The sequence below is a fragment of the Osmia bicornis genome, chromosome 16 (assembly GCF_907164935.1).
Source record: "Osmia bicornis bicornis chromosome 16, iOsmBic2.1, whole genome shotgun sequence".
Classification (NCBI taxonomy): Eukaryota; Metazoa; Arthropoda; class Insecta; order Hymenoptera; family Megachilidae; genus Osmia; species Osmia bicornis.
In genome coordinates, this window is record NC_060231.1 from 3,511,972 (window position 1) to 3,528,103 (window position 16,132).

The 16,132-nt window shown below is 42.1% G+C and overlaps 1 protein-coding gene across 1 annotated transcript; it reads right to left on the reverse strand.

The window, feature by feature from the left end:
* Positions 1 to 1,083: 1,083 nt before the first annotated feature.
* Positions 1,084 to 12,384, reverse strand: LOC114878005 (venom allergen 5-like). The gene is made up of 7 exons (XM_029191315.2): positions 12,104 to 12,384; positions 7,862 to 7,983; positions 7,557 to 7,638; positions 6,941 to 7,101; positions 6,469 to 6,569; positions 4,738 to 4,832; positions 1,084 to 4,195 (listed from the first exon to the last, which is right to left on the reverse strand). The coding sequence occupies exons 1-7, from the start codon at positions 12,207 to 12,209 to the stop codon at positions 4,146 to 4,148; spliced, it is 717 nt and encodes a 238-aa protein (XP_029047148.1). The 5' UTR covers positions 12,210 to 12,384; the 3' UTR covers positions 1,084 to 4,145.
* Between the last annotated feature and the right edge of the window lie 3,748 nt (positions 12,385 to 16,132).

The following is a 16,132-nucleotide window of genomic DNA, read 5'->3' on the forward strand; positions in this document are numbered from 1 at the left end:
ATGTTAGAGCCAATCAGAGGCGAGATGCGCAGAATGAGAACTCGTCGTCAGGGGGGTACAATAGGATGTAGCTTAAGTTTTTCTTAGTTAAATTAAGTACAGTGTAGGGGGGAGGAGTGTTTCTCCCTGGGTTTTCCTCGAGTAATCCTTCAATTATTCCATGGCTCTCCCAAAGCCATTGATGAGACACTCCTTTCCCCTAACTGCACCTTTAGTCAAAGGAAGCCTACGTTGCCCCAAGGTGTACATCCTCTCACGATGAGGACTATAGTACTAAGAGAGAACCCAATGGAACGTGTACATAGTAGGAGGACCACAAAGGGGTCGTGGACAGCACTGAGTCAAGATTGAGACAGGGAACACTTAAAGATATTATTGAATATTCTCAATAGCCTCTTTAATCTTACGTTTACCGATCTGCGCAAGTGTGGAGCTCGACAAGAAGCAGTCGTTAATCTTCTTTGTACACGTAGGAACACCTTTCATTAACGACCCTATTCTGCCTCACCTTTTGCACTCGACTTCAATTAGATTATAAATTATACATTGCTTCTTGCTTCAGCTGAATATTGGCGTGTTCTCCTATTTCTTTAGACACGTAAGGGTGAAAGAAATTGGTCCGAAATTTTGAAGCGTTGCTTTGCCGCTGGCACCTTACTTTTTCTACTTTTTATATGCGGTCGAAACTGAAGCTTGTTTGTACGCGGTTCCCCCGAGAGTTTACACTATTTTTGTAGCTTTGTATTCGATGGTAGACAAGTCGCAATTTTCCCATAGAATTTCGCTTCGGAGATTTCCATTTGCCTTTTCTTTCTACTCTTCTAGTCGCTTTCCAATTCTCTGTCCTTTGGTTCTGCATAGGTACAGTATCGAGCATGGTGAAACTTTCTAGGGTAAATGGCGGTGTACAGTGTCGAGCATCGAGAACCTTCCTAGGGTAAATGGCGGTGTACACTGTCGAGCGTGGAGAACTCTCCTAGGGAATTTGTTGCTTATTAAAGAATTTTTTTATTCATCAAAAATTTGTTAATGTTATCATTGAAAAATGAAATTCTTTAATAGGGAAAAATTAGATTCTTTCGTTGAAATTATAAGTCAGGTTTTTCGATCATCAAATATGATTTTTCTGTAATTCTGGTGGATTTGATTTCGTACACAGGGTCTGGATTAAGTCTGGGGTGTATATTTATATAAAGTGAAGAACGAAGTGGGAGTTTAGGGGTAGGCTGAGAGCCCCTTGGATATCAATTGAACCATCCTGATCATAGTTCGATGTATATACATATGTTGCATATGTAAAATATATTTAATTAGCCCGTGTACATATATATATGCGACTGGCGAATGCGAACGCTGCATATAACCCGGTTGTGATCGACGTAACGAATCTGGCCAGTTTAACGTTTCAGTCCATTTAGTAAAATTAAACCAAATGTTTGCTTTTGCGCTAACTGTAGTTTGTTAATCAAAGTCGAACAGCGGGATACCTCGTGGATAAGCGTTCGCATTTTGTTCAAAAAAGAAAATATATTTAAAATGAAAAAAAAAAAGATTCAGAAATCCGTCGTGGGCATTCGCAGCTCAATAAACACATTTGGTTTTTATACGTAAACACATATACACGATTTTTCTCAGTAATTGTTGCACCGATCCTCTATTTCAAGCTCCTGGGCAACTCTGCCCGGGGCGGGGGCAACTCTGCCCGGGGGGCAACCTCGATTGCCCTTAGGTGCCAGGGCAGCTATACCAGAAGCCAATAAGAAAAGCTGTTTATTTTCTTTTTAAGACACTTTATTTCGCTCAAGGGCCATCGAGTTGCCCAGGGCCACCGCTCTATTTCATTGTTTAAAGTGTTAATACGACTCGTCCTTAACTAAACGTTATAAGAATCTGAATTATCTCGCAGGCTGGCTTGTGATAAGTAAGAAAAAAAAAGAAATTAGAACAGGAGGAATTTCAGACACGCATTTTCCAAGGAATTGAATTCAATTTCGTTGATAACAGTAGGGTTAACCTCGGTCTCTTCTTTTCAGGAATTAAAATTTCAAATTTAATTAGCTCGAGGGTTTCTTCAACCGGCCTAAAGAGAATTACTCGGTTTCCGGTATCCGCGGATGAAAAATCAGCGTTTCTGAAGGCAGCCTGTTCTTATAGGGTTAGATTTTATCCTTTCTCAAACGAAGATCGAGATTCCCGCCGAAAAATGCAAGACGTCTCCAAAAATTAGTCGATACTTTCGTGAAACGATGAATGAAACTCAGCGTGAAATTAAATTTCAATTATCAGATTTCAATTCCTCTTCGAGAATTTCGATCTACGTTCACAGGCACACGGATTATTTCGCCTGTTTACGACCACTCGGTTAGCGGGAGACCTAACGCAGAAGACAATGGCTATGCGATTGCACAAAAGAAGAAACAGAAAAAAAAATAAACATACCAAAACTAAATTAAGGTTAAATCTATTTTATGAAGCACTCTGAACGTGGAAATCTATTACGTGTAATAATAACATTAATCCTTTCGCTGTGGCTTGAAAGCAACAGCAGCCATGTACAGTGGGCTCTCGTTATATCGCCACGGATGGCGCTGTAGGAGCGGAAAATCTTGCAAGCTTCCATTTGAAAGGTGGGAGGGGATATAAAAGAGCATCATCATCGTAAAATATGATTGGGGGGGGGGGGCATTAGGAGGTCAAATCCCTCGCGTGGCAATATAACGAGAGTCTGCCGTAGTTAACTACACGTATATGTACGGTTTCAAGAGGCTATCGTTTTGGGATTTATATATACGTGATCCTCAGCGAAAGGATTGTTAAGGGAGGGATAGATAAGGGTTAAAATTAAGCTCGTTTCCGTGATCGACCGTCTCATATCCGTTCGGCGCCCAGTCGACAGAAGAAATCTGAGAATCTGAGAATAATATTAAAAGGATAAATATAAGGCAGGTATTTCTTGGCCAATTGACGAATCGACGTTCTACTGATCTGTGATCATTGCGTGTCAGATTCTGGACGGCTGAGCCGCGGAAGGCCGATTTAGTTAGACGATTTTCAATTCGAATTCTTACGAACTACTCTCGGTCGTAATAATCTTTGATAAACTTAGTTTTACCTCATTGCGAATTGTAAAGATATATATATATATATATTATATATAATTGTAAATCAAAAGAAAAACAGACAAAAAAAGATATGAAAGAAAATACCTAATTGTGAATAACACCTAAGTTGTTGTGCATATATTTTAAAATAAGAATAAATATTATTTAAGAGATTCATCTCGGTCGTCTCTTTGGGAAAAGTTGATCGTGAAATTTCTTCGCGAACCCAATCCTATTTTTTTTTTTTAATCTCTCTAAAGAGAGATTTTGTGTTTAACAAATTTTCTGCCGAGTCTTGGAACTCGGTATAACATAGAAACACACCATAAGTTTGGACGTTAAAGAGATTCCTGTTCCGGCAACAGGATGCAGGAAGCAACTCGCGCTTATAAAGATTGCATGGGGCCACGTTTATGGGGGAAAACAACACGTTGGATATAATGCTTGGAATATTTTAGTATTCGCTTAAACGACCCGGTATTCGGTGTTTTATGGGACCTTTATTATCCCACGGTGTCCCGAAATATTGTAAAAATCCTGGTGCCTTGGACATGTGAATTTGAAATTACCTTCATGGACGAAAATTTCGACAATCGGTTCAGTTACTTTTTATTTGTTGTCGGGTGATATGTTTATTAATTTTTTATTTTCTCATTTTTAATCAAAATCTGATTAGAGCCTTCACTGATACTCCAATATCCCCGAATCCCGTGAAAATTGGGAATCGATTTCGCTTTCCAATTAATTTTGTTTAACACGTTCAACGAGGTTTTGTAACGCGGCTTATCGGATCTCGGTTTAACGAGTTTCCTCCGTTACAGCCGGTGTACATGATAATCTACGAGCAACCTAATTAACTTCCTAAAACGTTCGCTATTTTTTCCTTCTTCGAACGCGATTAGAACCTAATTGTTACGGACTAGAAACAATGAACTATATTTTAAATAATATCCAACGATCAATCTCGACGCAGTGTTCGTTTTCTTCAACTTTTATCCTTCAAAGTCACGTTATCAACACGATCGTTCCATTTTTCCTACTGTCCTATCGCCCATATGGACAGAGGGCACCCAGGTGGTAGTAATTGTGTCCAGCTGAAAAAGAGAAACATTTAGACTTATGCGAAGTTTGAAAATGAAGGGAAGAAGTGGAGCAGAAGGGTTAAAAAACATGTTGACCGATGGGTAACAATTCCAAAAAGAGGGTGAAAAGCCCCCTAGTTTTTAGTAGGCTAGCTATGTCACTGTTTGCCCTTCATTGCTGCCCTCTATTTTGTAATGGCTATATGTAATGGGGACTGCCCTTTTCTTTGCTTATGTGCCTTGGGGGCTGCCCTTGCCCTCTACTTTGCCCATGTGCCTTGGGGGCTGCTCTTGCCCTCTTCTTGGAGCCCATATGCAGTGTAGGCTGCCCTTGCCCTTCACTTTGCGCCTATATACAGTAGGGACTGCCCTTTCCCTCAATTTTGCCCATATGCTTTGAGGGCTACCCTTACTCCCATACCACTCATCGTTACCTTCATCAGTCAACGCATTAAGAAACACAGAGTGAAATAAATGAGAGGATTGTTTCACAAGAAGAAGATCCTCGACAAAGACTTACTCCAGTTCAGGCATGATCATTGTTTGAAACTTACAGCAAAGTCCGGCGTATCGATTCGAATAAACCATCCCGTAGCTGCCGCAAGCAGGCTGGCCTGATTGATAGGGTTGAAAGCCTAGCACGTTGCCACTGCGATGCGAAAGAATTAAGGTTAAACAGCGTCGGAAGGATGATTTATCGATGGTGGTGATGAAACGCAACCGATTACGGAGTGTGTTAAAAAAATTGATCGGCTAAACGAAAGGTGGAAAAAAAAAATAAAATAAAATCGCTTCATGCATCATTCATCGTCCTCGTTCACGCTTGTTGCCGCTCACGAAACCCCCTTCGTTATGATCAACCGCGAAACTGGGAGGAATGTATGACACCCTCGGATCGGATTCCACGCACGTTCCACTCTTCGCGAATTTCTGATACTCCGTCGATACAGAAACGTCGAAGCTGATTGAAAATTAACAAGTAGACTGTTTAAAAAGCGGACCAGGTAGAACGGACTGGTGATTGTGAGGCAGCTCGCGTCCGAGGAGAGTCCTAACGTATTTCCAGCTCGAAATCGTGAGTCTACTTCTGCGTTTAGTTGAATTGAAGCGGAAGGGAGATAAATGAAAGAGTAGCAGAGATGGAAAGGAAGTGTCTAGTTCGTTTAGTTCCTTGGGACTGATCTCCATGAATTTATGGGTATACATTTTCATAGTGAGCCCATAATGGCGGGGACTTAAGGTACCCCTTAAATGGAGTGGGGAGTACTGAAGTACCCCACTTAGATGGCGCTGGAGATCCCAGCATTAAGGCACCCTCGAAGGGAAGGTTCACCATAAGCTGAAGAATAAGATGGAGGTGATCAGGATTCAGCCATCCTACCCAGACTAAGCTGTGCTTTAAAAAATAAAAACCTATGCCTACTATTGGGTAAAGCTAATGCCGGCGGTACTATAAATTTTAACAACTTGTGCCATACAAACATGTTATTCTAAACGAATAAACGAGAGTGAATATAATATCTTAGTTAAATGTAATTGCGTATGATTCTTTTAACTGGAAGGAGAAAATTCGAACGGGGTATTCGTGAGCAAATGTTTCCAAAAAGAAGATTTTGAATGTTCCAAAATTGAATTGCTTGTAACTTTTAAACTAAAAGGGAGCAAACGAAAATTCCAATGGGGCATTAATGGGTAAACGATGGGCAAACGTTTGCAAAAAGAAGATTTAAAAAATTTTAATTTTGGGGGGCCAACGTGAAGTGGGCCCCCCCAAAATTGAATTGCTTGTAACTTTTAAACTAAAAAGGGGCAAACGAAAATTCCAACGGGGCATTAATGGACAAACGATGGGCAAACGTTTGCAAAAAGAAGATTTAAAAAATTTTAATATTGGGGGGCCAACTTCACACGGCTTGTTTGAAGCTTTATTTTCGAATTATTAAGCACTGTTTTGAATTAAAACAGTGACCAATCCGAGTGCGCATAGCGCGCGGGCTCAGGGACGAATTAGGAATTAGGAATTAGGACGACTGGTCCCTACATATGGGGGCGGGCAATTACAGCCCAAACAAAGGGCGTATTATTTTTCGGAGGAACTGCACAAGTTAATGAAGACATAAAATCTCGAGAAGTAAAGAAGTTGGAGGCATAAACCGGCCAGGGAGAAGGTGCAAATAGTGGCATACAAGACACTCCGAGATGAAGACATGCATTGGGACTGCATGGATGGTTGGAGATTTGGTGAGAATTGATATTACGAAAGTGTTTCAATGGAATATTCTCACCTGGGCCCGTAGTTGCAGACATAATACTTGGTGTAGCCTCGAGCCGGGTCGTAGTAGAAGGAGTATCCACAGCCCACGAGGTACGTGTCGCCCCAGACGATCTGCAAGTAATTTAAAACCTGCTTCATCCCCTTGAATAACCGAGATTCCTCGGCTCTGCTCGACGGAAAGTGTTCGTTCATTTTCTCGAATACTTTCTCTGCAACGCGATTGCAACCGGGGATTATTCCCGCGATTCCGAGCACGCGTGCCCACTAATGATTAATTAGTTCAGTTACCAACTCTTTGAAACAAGCAAAAAAATTGTATCGCAACAATATTTCATCCCTGACTCCGCTGAATTGGATTATACCCCGGGACTTTTCGAACAGTCGTTCTTCAAAGTCATCTTTACGAGCCGGGGGGAACTTACGCAGCCTGGAAGTGTTCTATGTACTCACAGAGAGATTCATTTACGTGAATGATCACCAACCTGAGTGTAGTGCCCAGTGGCGTCGCTGTAACCGGCTCGATAATGTTGCACCTCGTTGAACCAATCCGTGATCCTCTGTCTCCAGTTCGGTTCGTCGTCGAACGGTCCCGGAGGTCTCGTTGTCCATGTCCAAGCGATATTTTGCCCCACTGCGAACCTACCTGTAGATTGATCACCATTAATCTTGATCGATCCAAAGAGATAGAGCGGAGAATCGCTTTTCTATCTGGACGATTTCTTGCCCGTTTAATTTATTGACTGTCGCACGCATGGCGAGACTGAGTCTATTGTAAATTCAAGGGAAATGGAGGATTTCAATTGATGTACAGGACGATACAAAAACAATGTCCCTAAATTTAGAAAGCTACTAAGTGTCCTACAGTGAATACAAATGTGTTAACGAAGAGTGAAGTGATTCGTAGTGTTCTAAAGTGCAAGTTTTGTGCAGTGTATAGGGTGATTCAAAAGTGGTGTTCCAAGTGTTTTAATGTTTCAAAGCTGAGAAAGAAGATCCTTCTTCAAAAGGTACGTGTACAATAAAAGTTTATAGATTATTTAAGTACCCATGCGAGATTGGCACCTACAGGGTGTTTCAAAAGTAAACAAATTTACTTACGAACGTTTCTGGAATTGTCGTGGATCTCCGTGCACCTGTTCGCCCATCTCTGCGCGATCGCCGCCAATTCGTCGTCCCAGACCTGCGGAAGAAATTTCCTTGTCGTTGGAAGGAGATTCACGGCAAACGGTTCCGGTTCGCGGCAACTTAAGTAAATTTGTTCTCCCGTTACACAAGCACGTTTAAACGCGGCGAGAAACCGTGTGAAACGCAGCACCGGAGTTACCCAATGCGCGCCGCGTTAAAAAAGTATTCCACGAGAAAATGTGACGAGAGGAAGGATTAAGCAGGCAGCATCCTCTTACCATTTCCCTCATATTCGCGGCGCTCGGCTGTCCATGAATCTGCCCCAAAGCCACCAGCTGTCTCAGCCGATTATGCTCGTCTAAGATGGCCTGCTTCTCCTCGCAGGATAAACCGCTGGATCCTGCGAATGAATTGACGCTAATCTTAATCAAGTTCGGGAAATCCGAAGATCGCGACGGGGCAAATCCTACCGATGGACTGTGTTCATTGATACGTAGCGCAGTCGGTGCTCGATAATTCCCTGCACTTGTTTTAGAGGCGGGAAATTCTAAGAATCAGGGAATTATCGAGCATCAGTGGTGCAGCCATGCAGTCGTTGGCTATCTAGGCATTCCAGCAGGGAATTAGCGAGTCCCTATAGTATCAGGTCTTAGACTTTTCTATTTAGGCATTCCAGCAGGGAATTAGCGAGTCCCTATAGTATCAGGTCTTAGACTTTTCTATCTAGGCATTCCAGCAGGGAATTAGCGAGTCCCTATAGTATAAGGTCTTAGACTTTCCTAAAACTACAGTATCGCCTCGGAATAAGCAACTGGCTCTTATGAGCAGGTATACTATTCGGCTTGACTTTGATCTCGAAGCGGGACGAGAGTGGCACACTATAAGGTAATCGGCCGAACAAGCGAGTTTTTCTTTTTTAAAGAACAGAAGATGACTTTTTTTCTCATTCTGGCATTAAGCGACACTTGCTCTGCGGGCGACTTCAAACAAAGAAGAGCTGATGTCGAGTTGCTTCTTTCGAGGCAATCCTCCAGTGATTCTAAGCTTATCACACCCCCTATGAACACAGGATAATAAGGACATTAAGAATTAATCCTCATTAGAGAGTCCACTGTGTTATTGATCAATCCTATTCACTGGCGTGTTGGCTCAGGATGTCCTTTCTTTCATTAATTGCTACCGTTGCCTTGTACCAAGCTGACGGGGCTGCTGAAATTACAAATTCAACCGGTTTTAATTGATTAATGCCTCCGAGTGGTGTTCTAGTCCCACTGAAACACGCTACGTTGGATATGAGAGTTTAGCTGCGTGCAGACTCGTTTATTATGCATTTGCATTCCTCCACGACTCGGTACAAAGGGAATCGTACGCGCATCGAGATCAGTGAATATTATCAATATTCTTATTTCGTTGTTTCGTAAACCATCAGGGATGTCTATAGTCGCTCAAGTTTCCCTACGCTTCTTGTTTCTCAGCACCTCGGTCCCTTTGAATTGCTCTTAACTTTCCTGGAATCTGCTTTAACGACGTTCCCTCTGTCTTTCCCCGAGGAAACTTTCCTTCTACCGTATTCTTTTCCCTAATAACTTTTACCTCCGCCAGGGGGACGAGGTTCCTACCTTTGTCTCGGGGTTACATGTAAATTTTCGAGGGAGGAATCGGAAATTGAATTCGATTAGATAAATTCTCAGCTACAATTTTAATTAATCTTCCCATCTCTCGAGGCGAAATTTCATTGAGAAAATTTAACCGGAAGCTGATGTTTTAATTCAAAAACGTGGCCTCGCCGAGGCACACGCTATTTTTAAAGTCGAATCCGTTCGATGTTCGACGCTGTATCGAAACGTAATAGATTCGAATTTTCTCCCTGTAAATAATGTACCGACTGAATTATTCATGAGACGAAGAGTGGCACAGCTGGACGAAAAGCGGAGCAATAAACTTGCCTACTTCTCTTTTTCGTTCTCTTCTTCCTCCTCTCTTTTTTACTTACCTAATTACCTCTGGGTTCCGTTTGACGTCTCAGTTAAAATGAGAAACACCTAACCAGATGTTATTTTTCTTTTTTTTTCTTGGACAGACGAGATTAAAGCGAAGCAAATTTCTTTCTCAGTTTGATATATTTAGACGCAGATATTTTTGAAAATTTATTATAAAATCGTTGTTTCCGTGCAAGCGAATTTGCATAATAATTTATCCGATTGTTATATCGAACTATCGATATTCGTTTTAACGTTCGTTCGTTTAGTCTCTCGAAATCACGTTACGGTATTGTTCGTGGATTAATTAAAGGCCGTCTCTTTTCATGTATCATAAATATTAATGAATTTACCTTGTTTATGTATACAAAGTTCATTTTATTTGATCCATCCTGATTTCTGTTTATATTTCCAGTTAATATTTCATATCTTAAATCAGACGATTTCGAAACGACCGACAGGTCTCGGCAATAAAAATCCTTTCTAAATTCTGGAATCGCTAATTTTCCGTTGCTATTTTTAATTAGGATTGCGCAATTAGCTTTAAATATAGCCCACGAGAGCGAAACCTGTTTTTCAAAACCTATTTCTCTGATTTTCACCCGGAAATTCTCTCGATTCGAAAAAGAGATTATTTCGTCAGCGGAGGGAGGGAAAAATAAACGAAACGACGATTAAATTTGCCTAGACTGTGTATTTTTTTCGCGTAACGATTAACACGCTTCCCTTTTAACGGGGGGGAGAAAAATTAGTATTCTCGTCGTATTGCTGGATTTATTCAAATATCCCTGTGCTCCCTGTAAAAGGACCAGATTACCGCGGAATTAAAATAATCCAGCCAGACGCACGACCTCTTTTTTCATCTCTAATTCTTTTAATGCGTTTTTTTATAAACGCGTATCGCGAAATTATTGGATTATTAATACAATATTCAGCGTTCAACATCGGCGTAATAATATTACTGTTCGATGGAGAAACGGAAATCGATAAACCACCGAAGCTTTTAATTGATGAGAGAAAGTAACCCACGAAAAAAAGACTTTAATTAAAGTATCATTATGATTGTATATTTAATTTTCTTTGGAATAATTTAACGTACAGTTTATAAATGCAAAAAGATGTTCCGTGATGTTTAATTCAGCATCGATACCTCGCCGTTTATACGGCATCGATATCGACCAGGGTACGAGAGGGGGCATGACACTGGAATTAGACATTTCCCCAGCGCTGTATACACGGTCAGTTTCTTTTTGTCCCGGAAATGAGGAGGGCTTGGCCGGGCCACGGTACGTAACGATTCCGCCGACACCTGCTAACTCCATTCTCTGTCGTGGCTCACAGTTAAATGGATTTCGTGGGAATGGACTTGCTAGCTTGTTAAATAAATAGTTCTCCGACGAGGCTACCGGCTCCCATTCATAGTTACCACGGTTATTCCAATTTTCTACCAACACCGATGCGCGCCTGTCGTTGACCCATTCTGGACCCGTATCAAGATTTTGCCAACATCGACCCTCGATCACAATCGAGGATTCCTTACAAAATGCCCATTGAAATTCCAAGGCGGTTCGCTAAATGGATTAGACACTCTGTCGAGGCTGGCCAGACAGGTATGAATGTTTCGAAATCATCTGTGTGTCAGTGGACCCGATATATTTGCATGATTTCCTTGTCTGATCTGCGTGAGAAGAAGTCCAATCGTGAATGGAACGAGATACGTGATCGTTGAACGAATTCGGACTTAATTGACTCTCTGTCGTTATGGCAGCTTTGGTGCGAACCACGTTAATAAATCAGAGAGTTTTAATTAATTCAACAATTGTCGCCTCTCCTCTGGATCTACCCTCAGTTGGTGGTCAACCCTTTAAGGGTTAACGATGATAAAGAAATGAAATGAAATTCTGAACAAAAGAGATCATCTTGAAAAGAGCAGGAGAGATGTGAAAGGTGAAAAAAGTTAGGAACTAAAGAATAGATTAATTCGTTCTGGTAACGAGACTGGTAAAACGTAGGTTACGTCTAGTCACGTTCTTATCGGAGGGAGCGCGTTGTCTGAAGGCTGATGGACGAGCTTGGAAATCACGGTACTCGGCTGCACCAGAGGCAGAGCAGAGATTATTCAAATCGCCGCTCGGAGATGAATCACCTGAACTCGAAATCCAAGCGCCAAGGATAAAGAAGCCCGACAAAGTGACAAGTGTAAAGATTGAAACAATGCTATCCAGGTGAATTCTTGACCCCCAGACAAATGACCCTCTTCTCAGCCACTTGCTTCGCTGTGTGGTCACTAATTCTTTCTTGGGTCTTTGTTTTCCTATTTCCCTCGCGAAGTTTTCCTAACCGAGTCTACCCAGCCCCAGCTATCTAGTTTCCTTAAGTTTCCCCCATCCTAGACGTCTCTGATCTTTCAAACATCAGAAGTTCCCTCATATCCACCTAGATCCTCCAACTCCTCTTCAAACTATCTGACATTTTCCTTTCATTCTCTGATTTACCACCTGTCCACGACTAGTCAGACCTGTCATCGGTTATGATACTCACTTAGTATGGTTTTTCCAACGCACGAAGGCCATGAGCTGTCCACCAACACCATCGGACTCAAGACCAGCACCAGCATCAGCCAGATTCTGTCTCTCTGTCTCTTCATTTTCAAAGTTTCCTCTCTTCTGAAATCACAGTCCTTAGTCCCTTGGACTACACTGGATGTCCTATAACCTCGTGGGTGAATCAGTATCAGGTTCACTCGGACGCGAGTGGCTGGTCGATCAGCTGATGAAACCAGATGATTTACTAGACTCTCGAGAGTCAGAACCGGTCGTCGGACGCAGACGGACACTAATAGCCGCCACGCTCGTCTGGCTGCCTTTATATTCACCTGTCCCATAGGTTGGACGGTGTAATTGTTGGGGCTACCGGTTTCTATGGAGGGGACCAGTTGCATGGTCCTCGATAACGGCTGCTTCAACGGGTATTCAAGGACAGTCTGCAATCTGCCATCAGGAGCTTTTCTGTTGGAAAATGTTGGACGGTTCGTGAAGAATCGTGATCCGTCCCAGCCATTCCGCCATATTTTCACGATTTATCTCCATTTTATGGATTGTCAGGTGCTGAAGAGCTCGCACTGACGTCGATTGTCACTTGTAGGAACTTGGAAGTGCGAAGAAATCTTGGAAAAGAGTATGCACAGTGCGATTCATAAATGGAGGACGAAGTGGATGCAGTCATTCCGCCACATTTTCACGATTTATCTCCATTTTATGAAATGTCAGATGCTGAAGAGCTCGGACTGATATCGATTATCACTTGTAGAAACTGTGGAAGACATAGAAATCTTGGAAAAGAACATGTACAGGGTGAGTCATAAATGGAGGACGAAGTGAATTTGGACAGTGAAGCAAGGAAACAACGTTCTTCGAAGATATTTGACTTGGTACATCGAAGTTTGAAAATCAAGGAAAGTCATATAGGGTACCGGCCCCTCGGCCTAGGGCTTAGGAATGGTTATAATTATTCATTGGGGTCCATTTGAATAAAGATGGTTGACGACGTTAGTCAAAAAAGTGTTTGGGCACCGAGTTGACCTTTCACTTTTCGGAGGCCAGTTTTTCAAAAACCATTCTGGGTAGCACTTAATCACCCTATTTGACATCATCAGCGAGCTCCTCGTCGTCCACTGTTTTTCCTCATATTACAATTTCCTCATATTACATTTCAATTTTGCGACATATTCCAAACGAGGCAATTTTTTTCAAAACTCCTTCATTTGTAGGCATTGACTAGAGGTACTTTTAGCTATATAGACTGGTCCGGTTCAGCCCTCCGACATGGCCAAAAAGGCCCATGACCAAATGACCATTTCCGAAAACCTGCTAAAGAGGCGTATTAGATCAAATCTAAAAATATGCATTAGTACTACTGTCCAAGGTCTACTAAATGCAGTTGAGTGTGATGCTGTCTATAATATTTTTTGAGGAAATGGCCTCCAAAAAGTCAAAGGTCAACTCGGCACCCATACACTTTTTTGACTAACTTCTTCAGCCATTTATATTCAAATGGACCCTATATGATTTTCATTGATGCTCTTTGAAGACAAAGTGTATACAGGGTGATTCATAAATGAAAAAGTCTCGTCTGAAAGATTGATCGTTAGACGTCAATTTGGACAAATGGGATTCTTAAACTTGCTAGTTCAAGAATCGAAGGATGATATGCAGTTTTCTAACGAGCTAATTTAGAAGCAAGAGACCGTTTCCCGATAATTAATGTGCTTACACGGTCCGCGTCATACACGAGATTAACGACAGTTTCCAGCGATGCGGAGTCGAATATAAATTCAGCAAAGTTTCAACGGAGGAGCCGCGAAGAGGGAGGAAAGTTTTCCAGAGATCTTACGCTCCCTAATAATCGGGAATAATTAGTCGACGGCCGAGTAATTGCCCCGATTCACCTGCTACACCTTTTATTCTCGTTTCAAACTTAGGGTCGTTAAATATTCACACTCGTATTTTAACCTTTTTCTTTTAAACGCTGACTTTTACGATCAAGTAAAATTATTACTGCAACTGTCAATATCAATAAATTTCTAATCGAACGATCATTTCGAACGAAAAAAAAAAGAAAACGAGTCGCTTCGATGGACGGATGGGAATTTTGATCATCCTGTCCATTCTCTGTCGAGATTCGTATCATGGTCACATTTTAGCATATTCAGAATCTCGTGAAAGAGTCGCTCTGATCGGATAATATTTCGAATGAATTATAATCCGGATAAGTGGAGGGAATTATGGTGTAATCGACGATTTGAATCGTTACATTTTGTAATTGTCGATCGTTTGTCAAAAATCCCGATGTAAATTCTGCCTCGGAACGGGTGTATCGACCGGTTAGATCGATTGATCATCGCGAGTCGAGGAGGCAGACAGCGTTTCGAGCGGAATTAATTATTCTCCATGGGAGTTGTTCCCCGAAATGGTCGATTATACGACTTATTTGCATCTCCAAACCAGGTGTTCCTCTTTTTTTTTTACTCGATCCTCGATCTTGCGACACTGTTTCTCCATTTTTAACGAAACAGCGCAGAATCTTGTCATTGAGAAAAAAAAACCAAAGGAAAGCAGACAAAAGACTTGGATCAGTTTTCTTCTTTTATCTTCCGTTGTTTCGTTTGAAGAACGAGAGAAACGTGAGGTTTCCTTAGACAATCGTGGTCAATACGGTTCGAGAAATATCATAATAAGGTTCCACCGGTTTTGAAAGCCGGGCGTTCGTTAAACTGACGTTTGAAATGATTTATCTCGTCGAGGACGTGCGAAACGTTGTTCGAGAAGCTGCTAGCGAATGCACGTTGCATCGGGCTGCTGCACTTTGGAATGCAAATTCAACTGATACTTTGCCCGGGACCGAGAAAATTTTTCTGCCGTCGGAACGTGCTCTGCGTTTCGGCTTGTGTTCTTCGATTTATTTTTCCTCGGATCTTTTGATCGATTTTGGAAATTTCACGGAAATAGCTGCGACCGATGAAGCATCTGTTCGTTCAGTTGCCATCTATACTGAAATAGGTTTGTTTTGTAGGAGAATTGAGGTATTACCTTGTTCGGTTTATTTTTATGGGCTCTATATCGAAATACTGGGACATTGAAGCGTGGAAGGATTGGCAACTTGAGAAATTGAATCTTTGGACTGGTGGTGTCCTGGGTCGGTGGAATTGCGAGTCGTGGACATTATGGAATAGTGGAATTTTAGATCGTAGGAATATTAGACCATAGGGATTTTGGGCTGTGGAAGTATAGGGCCACTGGAGTTCCGGGCCGTGGAAGTATAGGGTCACTGGAGCTTCGAGTTGTGGAAGTATAGGGCCACTGGAACTTCGGGTCGTGGAAATTTTGGGCCACTGCAATTCCAGGCCGTGGAAATATAGGGCCACTGGAATTTTGGAACGTGGAAATATAGGGCCACTGGAATTTCAGGTCATGGAAATATTAGACCATAGGAATTTTGGGCCGTGGAAGTATAGGGCCACTGGAACTCCGGGTCGTGGAAATATAGGGCCACTGTAATTTCAGGTCGTGGAAATTATGGGGCCACTGGAATTTTAGGTCGTGGAAATATAGGGCCACTGGAATTTCAGGTCGTGGAAATATAGGGCCACTGGAATTTTAGGTCGTGGAAATATAGGGCCACTGGAATTTTGGGTCGTGGAAATATAGGGCCACTGGAATTTTGGGTCGTGGACATATAGGGCCACTGGAATTTTGGGTCGTGGAAATATAGGGCCACTGGAATTTTGGGTCGTGGAAATATAGGACCACTGGAATTTTGGGTCGTGGAAATATAGGACCACTGGAATTTCAGGTCGTGGAAATATAGGGCCACTGGAATTTTGGGCCGTGGAAATATAGGGCCACTGGAATTTTGGGTCGTGGAAATATAGGACCACTGGAATTTCAGGTCGTGGAAATATAGGACCACTGGAATTTTGGGTCGTCGAAATTTTGGGCCACTGGAATTCCGGGTCGTGGAAATAGGCCATTGTGATTCCGAGTCGTGGAAATATTATACCTCCGGAATTGC